Source organism: Prionailurus bengalensis, chromosome B1, assembly GCF_016509475.1.
Source record: "Prionailurus bengalensis isolate Pbe53 chromosome B1, Fcat_Pben_1.1_paternal_pri, whole genome shotgun sequence".
NCBI lineage: Eukaryota > Metazoa > Chordata > Mammalia > Carnivora > Felidae > Prionailurus > Prionailurus bengalensis.
Genome location: NC_057344.1, coordinates 105,652,061 through 105,664,347, shown reverse-complemented (window position 1 = coordinate 105,664,347; position 12,287 = coordinate 105,652,061). Strand labels below are relative to the sequence as shown.

The following is a 12,287-nucleotide window of genomic DNA, read 5'->3' as shown; positions in this document are numbered from 1 at the left end:
AAAATGTTTCCTGCCTGTGAGGTAGAAAAAAATACACCAGTAAGGTGTCATGGAAACCACAAAGTGAGAGTCTGTCGAGGAGCCCTAAATCCTACTTCACCCAGCTCATCAGTGTAGTGGAGCAGGGATGGTTCCTTAATGCTAGTGGCTCGCCTCATTCAGGTGAAGTTAATCCCCAAAGAGGAAGACAATTTTTTTGAGAACACAACCTTTAGGAACTTCTTCCTGGTGTTTTAATATCCCTTTAATATTTCTTATTTTTTTAACTCTAAGCCTATTTCAACATATAAAAGTAAATGTAGTTCTTTAAATAGAGAATGTCTTCATTCAACCCAGGAGACACTGCTATGTAAGAGACAGTAATCCTTTCTAAATATAGTATATTCATTAAATATCTTACAATTTTATTTGTCAATACACATATATATGTCAGTACAGATATATATGTACACACACACACACACACACACACACACACACACAGTGTATTCAGAATAATCCTGTTTTTAAAGGTCTAAAGAAAAGGAAGAGCTTCTGTAGAGAGAACTGCAATAGAAAACACAGTACTGTCAAAATACATTTACTTAGTGTGCAGAGTCTCTAGCAACATGAAAAGAATAGAGTCTGTTATTTTCTCAAGCAGAGCTTCTCCCTAAGTCAGATTCCAAAAATAAGCCACCACTCTAAACTCATCCATTTATTACTTTGGGAAGCACAAGACTAAAATGCAGCATAAATTTTTCACCAAAGGAAGGAAAACCTCATGCTGGTGAGGAAATAGTATTTGGTCAGATCAAACAATTTTGGAAAATAGAAAGCACACACATTTGGTCTGTGTGAGAAATGTGTATATGATGGGACGCCTGGGTAGCTCAATCAGTTAAGTATCGGACTTCAGCTCAGGTCACAATCTCACGGTTCGTGAGTTTAAGCCCCACATCAGCCTCTCTGTTGGCAACGCAGAGCTTTCTTTGGGTCCCCCATCTCCCTCTCTCTCTGCCCCTCCCCTGCTTTTGCTTTCTCTCTTCCAAAATAAAATAAAAACTTTTAAAAAAAGAAAAAGAAATGTGAATACATATTGGGGGTGGGGCTTGAACTAAGATTTGAAAGCTTTTCTCAACTAAATACTACATTTCATTTTCAGGAACCTATTACTGAATAATTTCATTGTTAATACTAAATGGTGATAACAAGAAGGTGGTTACAGATTCTGGTTTTGGGTATGAATAGCTGTTGAGTTTTGTTCTGTTTCATGGGAGCTTGGCCTGGGACACCTGGGTGATGGGGAGGAGCAAGGAGGAGAGGTTTTCACTAGTGTGTAGCTGAAAACTGTGCAAATTCATTGCTGTGGACAAAGTGCACAGAAGCTAATACTGCCCAGGGGCAGAAATCCCACGTAGCACACACACTGATACATTACAAAACTGCTGCACAAGCCTCTTTCAAGGTCCAAGTGTTACCTTCTTATTATGAAAAGAACAGATTACTGCAAAATGATTCAGGTGGCATAGGAATGAGTGAGGTAGAGAGTGTACATCCAGAGAAATCCTCCCTCCCCTGCCCCCCGCCGCCCCCTGCCGGGAGATGTGTCAAGGGTTTGATCTGACATTCTTTAAAGCACACTCATGTTACTATATTTCCCTCAATTTTAGGATTCACATTTAAAAATTGTAAACCCCTGGGACCTTACACATTTTAAAATTGATACATACAGTTGACAACAGTGGTTATCTTGCTAATATATCATGTCACACAGCTGTTGGAAAGAATAAGGCAGCAGCTCTGTAGGTAGCAACATGGTAGGAGTGCCAGATGTTTTTTTAATGTTTATTTTATTTATTTTGAGAGAGAGAGAGAAGGGCAGAGAGGGAGGGAGAGAGAGAAAATCCCAAGCAGTCTCTACATTGTAAGTGCAAAACTGGAGGCGGGGCTCAAATCCACAAACCGTGAGATCATGACTTGAGCTGAAACCAAGAGTCGAACATTTAACAGACTAAGCCAACCAGGTGCCCCCCAGACACTTTAACTGAAAAAAGAAATGTGAAAAAGAGTCTCTATGCTATACGACCATTTATATATTTATTTTTTTAAAGGATGTGTACTTACATGCTGGTATATGCATTTTTCATTTCTAGAAGGAATCATAAAGAATAGGTAAAGGTCATCTGTAAGGGGGAGGATAGAATGGTAGGAAGAGACCTTTTTTAACTGTATACCCCTTTCATATAAGTTTATATTTTACTTATTTAAAATTAATTGATTCATTAAAAAGCAAAATCATACTATGTATTACCATGGACCCATGAGCGCGAAGTCTATATATAAAGTCACATATAGGAAGAATAGATACAAATTCATTATAGCATCTGCCCCTAAAGGGGAGGGAGGAGAGGAATGGCCTGATAAAGGAAATACCCTATATAGCTAGGAAGCTTTAATTCCCACAAAATTATTTTAAGAAAATATCACAAAATATTAATATTTGTTAATGATGGGTAGTAGGTATGTGAGTGTGATATTATTCACTAGTCCTCTTTTAATTTAAATTTGTTCAAAGTATAAAACGTGAAATTAAAAATACATCTCACAGTTACTACTACAGAGCCATCAGAACTTCCTAAAATTAAAAAGACGACAACAGCAAACAGAGAGGCTCTCTGATACAATGTTAGAAAGACTGTAAAGCGGTACACCCATTTTAGAAAATGATCTGGCGGTTTATTTTTCTTTTCTTTTTTTTAAGTTTATTTATTTATTTTGAGAGAGAGAGACAGAGAGAATGCACAAGGGAGGAGCAAAGAGAGAGGGAGAGAGAATCCCAAGCAGGCTCCGTGCCATCAGTGTGGAGCCTGACTTGGGGATTGAACTCACAAACTGTGAGATCATGACCTGAGCTGAAACCAAGAGTCAGATGCTCAACTGACTGAGCCACCCAGGTGCCCCTGGCAGTTTCTTATAAAATTAAATAAACATGTACCTCATGAGCCAGCAAACTACTTATAGGTATTAATCCAAGAGAAATGACTATATGTCCACAGAAAGACTTGTACGAGAATATTCATGGAATTTTCATTCACAACAGCCAGACACTGGAAACAGCCCAGATGTTCATCATAAAAGACTAGCTAAACAAACTGCTATGCCCATACAGTAAAATGCTATTCAGCACTAAAAAAAAGAACACATTACTAATACAGGCAATAGCATGTTTATGGTGCTCTAAACATTAAGCTGCTGGCAGAAGCCTAACACAGAAGAGTGCATACCCTAGAGTCTGTTTACATGAGCACCTAGAAGAGGCAAAACAAATCTATGGTGGAAAAAAAATCAGAACGATGGTTGCCAAGGAAGAAAGGTTGTTAGGGGAGGCTGGTGGAAGGGGCAGGAGACACTTCTAAGAATGACAGTAATGTTTTTCATCTTCAGAGGGTTTTGAGTTGCACAGATATATCCATTTGTCAAAATTCAGTGAACCGTATTTAAGATATGTGCATTTTACTATAAATCAATTTTACCTCAAAAGGAAAAACAATCTGTAAGAAAATATTGAACTCTCATTAATGCCATGAATGCTGGAGTATTTAGGGGGAAGTGTACTAATTAATGTCTGCAATTTACTCTGAAATGCATTTAAAAAAGGCGGATTGATGGACAGATGACTCAAAATGTGACAAAGCCAAGAATAGTTAAACATTAACGGTGGAATCTAGGTGGCAGATATATAGGTGTTCACCATAAAATTCTTCCAAATTTTCTGTACGCTTGAAAATTTTCATAATGAAATGTGAAAATAGCTAAAAAATCATTTCTAGCTATTATTTGAAACACATATCATATTTAAACATGGATCTCTTTGCCATTACATATTGGTCTACCTTATCCTTATTAAGCATAGGGATTCAAAGAGGACTTTATAGACATTATATTAAATTTCTGGGTCCATCATATAAGAGACCACACTTAAAATAAGTATAGTAAATACTGAATGTACTTCTTGATTTACAAATATGAGACCATAGTGCATGTAATATTGGCTTCCAGGAATAGCCCCTTCTATGCTCCGCTCTAAGCCAGTTCACTCCACTCCCAAAGAGAGGGCAGCATTCTGCCATACTACAAGGAGAATGAGTGGACATCTCAAAGGGCATGAAAGCCAGTGTCCACACAGACGCGTTCTTTCTCCCGTTTCCTCCATCCCTGAGGTGATGTAAAGCAGACCCCTCTTCCCCTTCCCCATGCCACCATGCTGCCCAAAACAGCTGGCATGGCCAGACCACAAAAGGCGACAAATCTGTTCTCCTGTGCAGATGGTCTGCCTTTTGCTCAGATGCTGTTAGGTGTTCTACACTAGATCAGCCAAGCTCAAAGAACCATTAAAGGGAAGCTGAGGGTTCAGTTGGGAAGAGAATCTGGGTGCAGCAAAAGGAATCCAGGGTTCAATGCAGCTGACTGGACTAGTGCAATAGGGTTATGGCCAAAGCTCCAGCCAGAATTAAAGCTTTTCCTAACCTATTTTACTAGCTCTACTATAGTACCTTATGTCTCTGTGTATATGTGGGTATCCACCATTCAGGACATGAAAAGAAGGAATCACAGCAGTGTGGGGGGATGTTTTAATCACAACATCCATTAACTCCATCCTAATATCAGAAATTTAAGATAAACACCCAAATGAATTATATATTGGGTACATCTTTCCAACTCAAGACATACGCTTTCTAATCATACTGACTTTTTAAGCAGGAGTTTATGAACAGCTTGGCCCCATGACTATTAAAGCAGCTTAATAAGACCATGAACCTTGGGCTCTGTTAACTTCCTTCACCAGAACACCTAGATGCTGGGGCTTCGAACTAGGCTATAAGGGCCACATGAGAGGTCTGAGTATATGACATTCCATATTTTCTGAGTATTCACATTGTTACAACAGAGCCACAAGTGATCCAGTCCATTAGTATTTGGTATACAGGTTGCCAAAAAAGATAGCTTGTCAGATTTTTGTCTTCCTTAGTGAATTGAATAGTTATTCTATTGAATATTCATTTATTTAGATATTTTTGCACTATATAAATATTCTCCAATTTTCTGTTTATAATACAGAATAAAAAAACAATGATGAAAGAAGGATTTTGAATTGGTAAATTGTTGAATTGCTTTTTTTTTTTAAGATTTTATTTTAAGGAATCTCTACACCCAACATGGGGCTTGAACTCACAATCCCAGGATCAAGAGTCGCATGTTCCACCAACTGAGCCAGCCAGGCGTTCCTCGAATTACTATTTTCATCATTCTTACCTCATTTGAAGGAACTGTGGCAAAAGGTTTGATGACAGCAGCTAATGGAATCTGAGCTTGCTTGGCCATATCTGACGTGCATGGGAAACAGTAAGTTGTGCAACGAATGTATCGAGGACTAGCATTGCCTGAAAAGGTCAAAGGAACACACTTAAAATTTGCAGAGAAAAAAAATCTGCCCTATAATGTTTAAATATTTATCAAGGTAATTCTAGATAACACATTGCCTTATTTATATAACTTTCTTCATGATTTCTAAAAATAAGTAGTATTATGCAATTCTACAATCTATGCTCATATTTATATTTATTGAATGTCTACTAAGTTTTAGACATTGTCTAATTGCTTCCTTGTAGAGCTTATGTTCTTACAGAAGATACAGACAATAACTATAAAACCTAGTAAATGAGTAAATTACATAGGTCATTAGAAAATGATAAATGCTATGAAAAAAGCATATCTGGTTAAGGTGAACTTTGGTGGGAGGCAGATTGCAACTTTAAGTAGTTATAGAGTACGCCTTATTTAAAAGGTAACATTTGAGTAAAGACTCCAAGGAAGCAAGGGATTTACCCAAGGAGGTGCCTGGGGGCAGGGCTTGTCTGGCCTGATGGAAGATGAGTATCAGGGAGGCCTGTGTGGCCGGCATGGAGCATGTGTTGGGCACACAGGCTGTTAAGGAGTTCAGAGAAGTAACAAAATTTGTACAGGACTGGTGGTGGAAGGGTGGTGGTAGGGACCAGCCTGATAGCAGTAGAGGTACTAACAAACGGCCAGAATCTGCACACATTTTAAAAGTCCACTGATTGTTGATAGGAGTGATGTCTGAGGTGTGTGTGAAGATGGGAGGTGAGATAGAAAGAGATCAGGAATGAGTCCAAAGTTTTTGGGTTGAGGAACCAGAAGCATGAAGTTGCACCAACTGACAGAAGAAAAGCAGGAAGGGAAGGAGTGTGCTAATGGGTATGTAGGTGGAGATCAGGGATCTGGCTTTGGACATGTCCACTTTGGAAACTCTATTAAGCAATCCCACAGTGAAGCTGAGTAAACAACTAGATATGTGAGTCTGGGCACTGGGATGAAGATACACACTTGGGAGTTTTCAGCATATAGATGGTATTTGAAGCCATGAAACTAGGTTAAACCACGAAGGGAATAAGTGTGGCCAGAGAAGAGAGGATGGCCAAGAACTAAGCCCTGGGTCCTCTAACATAAAGAAGCCAGAGAAAAAGGAGAAGCCAGTTAAAGGATTGAGAAGGATAAAAACAAGGACTATCTGGTGTCCCAGAGGTGAAGAAAGTACATCAAGGAAAAGCATGATTATCTGTTCATGGTGGTGCTGCTGGATCAATAAAACCACTGGATTTACTTGTCATTTGAAATGACTTGGATGGAGCTACAGAGTATTATGCCAAGTGAAATAAGTCAGAAAGAGAAAGACAAATACCATATGATTTCACCCAAATGTGGAATTTTTTTAATGTTTATTTACTTTTGAGGCAGAGAGAGATAGGGTGCAAACAGGGGAGGGGCAGGGAGAGAGGGAGACACAGAATCTGAAGCAGGCTCCAGGCTCTGAGCTGTCAGCACAGAGCCGGACGTGGGGCTCAAACCCATGAATGCAAGATCATGACTTGAGCCGAAGTCAGATGCTCAACCAACTGAGCCACCCAGGAGCCCCCCCAAATGTGGAATTTAAGAAACAAAACAAATGAGCAAAGGGAAAAAAAAAAGAGAAAGAGGAAAACCAAAAAACAGACTCTTAACTACAGAGAACAAGCTGATGGTTACCAGAGGGGAGGTGGTTGTGGGGATGGGTGAAATAGGTGATGGGCATTCAAGGAGGGCACTCGTTGTGATGAGCACTAAGTAACCCATAGAATTGTTGAATCACTATATTGTACACCTGAAACTAATATAACACTGTATGTTAACTAACTGGAATTTAAATATAAACTTAAAAAAAAAAAAAAAGACCACTGGATTTAACAACATGGAAGTTGCTAGAGATCCAGAAGAGAGTTTTGGCAGAATGAGGGTAGGGTGGGAAACCTGACTATAGTGAGCTTGAGAGACTCCTAACTTTTAAGGAGAGGAATTGGCAATAATCCTTCCAAGTTTTGTTGTGTAGGGTAGGAAAGAAAAGAAGGGTAGCTATAAGGGAAACAGGTCATGAAAACATTTTTATTATTTAAGAGGGGAGAGTGTAACACAATGGGATAATCGTGTAAAAAGAGAGATACTGATGGCATAAAAGAAAGAAGGGAGACTTATTGCAGCAATATACTTGAGTATTGCACAGCAAGAGAGGCTGGCTTCTGACTGGAGCACAGATCATTCCTTTTCAGCCAAAACCAGAAAGGCAGAGCACAGGTGCACATTTCAGCAGGGGCTGATATGATGGTGAAAATTCATGGAAGGGTACTCATGATTGTGCAGTTCTCTCACAAAGGAGGTCGTATGAGCAGGTAAAAGAAAGGTTGGGAGAGGAGGAGTTGCAGGTTTCAGGAAGGAGTGTGAAACAGGAGAGTGGAAAAGTGAAAGGACTTGGCAAGTACAGTGTGCTGGGAAGTGCATGGTCCTGAGTTTGCATGGTTGACTGGGTACTGTGGCAGGGCTGGGAGCCTTTCCCTGGCCAGGTTTTGTGGCACAGGTGGGCCTGGAATGAGTGAAAGGTTGGACATAAGAAAGCTGAGTTTCTTCTATTTAGCTTTAAACTATTATTGCCAAATTTTACTTTTTAGGACTAGCTAGAAATCTGGATTTTACATAAAATATTCTGATTTTACATAACGGCAATGACTTCAAATAGAAATAAGACAAAATACTGTGCATGACAAATTAACATGACTGCAGGCTGAATCCAGCTGTTGTTGGTACCATGTTTCTGTTGTCTCTCAGATCCTCTGTAGCAGAGCCCAAAATGGGACTCATAATTATGACAGCAATTGCCAGTATATTAAGCATCATTCTAGGATGGTTACATGTGAACCATTTTAGTCTCACAACTGCCCTATGAGATTGATACCCATTTTACAGAGGAGAAAACTAAGGCATGAGGAGGTTAAGTAACTTGCCAAAGATTAAGGAGTCAGTAAATGACAAAAGTGGTATTAGAACCTATCACAACTCTTTACTATATCCCAAGTAGGTTGCTTCCAGGTTATGAAGGCCTTGAATTCTGGATGAAGAATTAAGATCAATCCTTCTGCCCACAGGCAAAGATGGGACCTTTTCTTTCTTTTTTTTTTTTTTTTTTTTTTTTTTTTTTTTTTTTTTTAGTGCAGGTAAGGCAATACTTGAAAAAAAAACTAAACTAGCCAGGCAGCTTCTGGAGGCAGGAAAACATTGGATACAGGTGGGCTGGTCATTACTGTTAAAAGAGTCCAGATAAATACCAACATGGAGTAAAACAAGAGTTTTGGCAGCAGTAATAAAAGAAAAAGAAATATTAGCAATAAATGTAAATATGCTCGAGCCCAAACCCTATTATTTTACACATTTTACATAACTCAAACCAAAAAAAAAAAAAAACCAACTTAGAGAAGATCTTCCTCATCACACGATTTTACAGACTGTGAAATAAAGATTTTTGAAAATTTTCAAGTATATTTTAATTTTTCATTGTACTCAATTTTTACTAGCCAAAATTACCACTAACATATTGAAATTGAGTATTTGTTCTTTGAAAGGGTTAGTTCTTCACAGTGCAATATGCACACAAACGAGCTCCTAACAGGGACTAAACAAACTTTTCTTTTAGGAAGATAATGTGCACAAAGATAATTTTTAAAAAAGCCACTGAGCATTTGTTTTCATAAATTGGTATGCAAAAGTGGGGCATGAAAGATATGGCTACAGTAGATAATTTTGCAAGTTCAGTAATTAAGATTCAAAACTCTTTGAGATGCTTAATAAAGAGCATTATGGGATAATCTGACTGGAAAACATTCAACAGATTAATCATTCAATAAATATTTATGAAGCTAAGCCCCCTGCTAGAGGCTTAGGGACAGAGCTAATGAAGCCTTTGGTTTCAAAGTCTGGTAGGAGACAGCTTTGTGCAGTGGCAGTATTGTAGCCAAAGAGGTTTATCAGTGATGCGATTATTGCTAACTCAAAGTCTGGTAGGAGAGAGTGATAACAAAAACAGGTAACTGTAATACAGCATAGTAAGTATCATAGAAGAGCAAATTCATTAAGAAGTGGCCCAGGGAGGCAACGAGCCGCCATGTGGATCAGAGGTGACTATACAAAGTATGTGGTACCTGAACAGGGTCTCATAGGATAGGCAGAAGCACAGAATCAAGGGACAAGTTGGGTCTTACATTCGATACCATAGCCAAAGAAACATTATCTACATTTTTTGTAGGCAAAGAAAACAGTGTTTTTTTAAGTAGATGCTTTTCTTTATAGGTGCCACTCCTAAATAGTTGTGGAGTTTTGGCAAGTTGTTTAAGCTCCTTGGCCCTTAGTGCCCTCACACCTGTAAAGTGGAAAAGCTGAGCAAATGGAGGCCAAGGTTCCTTCTGCCTCTATATCCTACGTGTGTCTGTGACTTTCTGCACATGTCTGAGATTTAGGCTCTATCCTGAAAAATGCACTAGTAAGTATCGGCTAATAAACCAGGCCGGACAAAGGGTCATCACAGCAAAGGGGTGTGGCTGGACCAACTTCAGGGCTCCAAGGCAGGCAGCTGTGTCTCCCCACCATGGGCGGGGCTACAAGAGACATGATGAAGACCTGCACCTTGCCACCTCACCAGTCCTTCCTTCTCTTCCTAGCCTTCCTCGTACTCTTCCTTACATCTTCCTTATGTCTGTATGATCTCAATTCCATGTCTCGAGATACACCCCAAATAATTGAAAACAGGGACTCAAACACATACATGTACACCAATGTTCACAGCAGACATATGGCTGCTATGGCTATTCACAATAGCAAAATGTCCAACAACAGATGGATGGATAAACATAATGTATTTACATAAAAGTGAATATTATTCAGCCTTAAAAAAGAATGAAATTCTGATACATTCTATACCATGGATGAACCTTGAAAATATTATGCCAAGTGAAATTAGCCAGACACAAAAGGATAAACATTGTATGATTCCACTTACACGAGGTACCTAGAAGAGGCAAACTCATAGAGACAGTAAATAAAATAAAGGAGACCAGGGGCTGCAGGGAATGTAGGAACGGGGAGTTATTGTTTAACGGGTATAGAGTTTGAGTGTAGGATGATAAAAACATGTTCTGGAAATACATAAACAATGATGTCATCAGGCTGTGTTTTAACTTGCCACAAGCGGTAGAAAAATAATATATTCCTGGAAAGAACAAACCTGTACAAGGGCAGATACATTAAACTGGCGGCACACACAGAGGACATCTAGGTAGGGATAGAGCTCAGCCTTTACTCATCCCAATTCAAAATTGGAAAAACAGAGCACCCATGTTAAAGAACCTAATGAAAAAAAAAAAAATATCACTGGGGCTAGAATCAGGTATGCTGATTTCTCATGTTCAATCCCCTACTGCTCTACTCATGCTATCTTTGCCATGTTTCTAAGGTAGTAAACAAATTAAGCCAAAGTACAGCATGTACTACTTTAAGCTCATAACTTAAAATAATATTCTTAAATTAGTACCTTGAACTGTATCTCACCAGACACTCTTTAGACTTCTATAAGCAGAAAATAGAATTAAGTTGATAATACATCCTCAGAACTTGAGCAATTGATGGCAAAATTGGTCCCCATTATCAGCTATAAAGAGGTTCCCTGTCAATGATAGGATTACTGCAGGGTGTCAGTGTATCTGCTTTTTTAAAATGGTGAAAAATTTTGGGGCGCCTGGCTGGCTCAATTGGTTGAACGTCTGGCTTCGGCTCAGGTCACAGTCTCATGGTCAGTGAGTTCGAGCCCCACATCCACTTTTTTAAAATGGTGAAAACTTTTGGGGTGCCTGGCTGGCTCAGTTGGTTGAGCATCCAACTTTGGCTCAGGTCAAGATCTCATGGTCAGTGAGCTTGAGCCCCACATGGGGCTCTGTGCTGACAGCTCAGAGCCTGAAGCCTGCTTCAGATTCTGGGTCTCCTCCTCTCTCTGCCCCTCCGCAGCTCATGCTCTGTTTCTGTCTCTCAAAAAATAAATAAATGCTAAAAACTTTTTTTTTTAATGGTGAAAAATTTTTAAACCTCAATGAAAAACATTTTTGAAAATAAATACCTTGGTCTTGTATCACACAATCTGTAGTGACCAGGGGAGGGACTTGGCCTCTGGTATTGGTGGCATAAACTTGTCCTCCTCTGGTGGCTCTGTCATTCTCGATCACTTGAATCTGATACGATATCAAGAGCAAGTTAGTTAAGACTCTTCCAAACATTTCCTCTCTCTCCCTCCTTTCCATTAGTCACACACATACAAATAAGTATTTTCTAAATCCTTTCAGTTCAGTTCAGATCAAATTCTCACTGAGAGCCTACCAGGCCTTCAGATCCACCTTTGTTTACTTTCATAATTTTAGAGCAGTAGCTGCTAAATTCTGTTCTGTGATACTCTAAGCTCTGACTTTTCAGAGAACTTTTACTCAATTTGGTCACTGGGACCTTAGATAAGCATTAATATATATAAATATATATATTCTGGTAGGAAAAGAAATTGAAAATAGTTTATAAAGAAAATAACTTTTGTAGTTAAAGGAAAATATACAAGGCTAAAATCATTAAATGCAGAATAAATGATTTACAATATAACCTAAAACACCTTTTTACTTTAAGTTCCTCTTGATCCTCAATTTGCCATTCAAGTTCTTCCACCCCCACCTTGAGACTGTAAAAAACGAACAACATAGTGTTTCCACATGGAAGTTCCCTATTGTACAGATACGAGAAGACACGAAAGTCCTTAGGTTTTGTCATCTAATTTGGACACATATGTCTCTAAAATAAATATTGATGAATAATGTAGAGACAAAAATTTGTCTTTC

General features: G+C 38.9%; 1 protein-coding gene across 6 annotated transcripts in view; it reads right to left on the bottom strand.

Annotated features, from left to right (window-relative positions):
- SEC24D (SEC24 homolog D, COPII coat complex component) overlaps window positions 1–12,287 on the bottom strand; it is a 109,199-nt gene that overhangs the window by 65,266 nt on the left and 31,646 nt on the right. For all 6 annotated transcript variants that reach the window (XM_043569562.1, XM_043569563.1, XM_043569566.1 and 3 more), the window contains exons 7-8: window positions 11,528–11,639; window positions 5,296–5,423 (exon numbers count right to left, since the gene is read on the bottom strand). In XM_043569562.1, coding sequence (XP_043425497.1) covers window positions 5,296–5,423; window positions 11,528–11,639 — 240 coding nt within the window. The remainder of the gene's footprint in view (window positions 1–5,295; window positions 5,424–11,527; window positions 11,640–12,287) is intronic.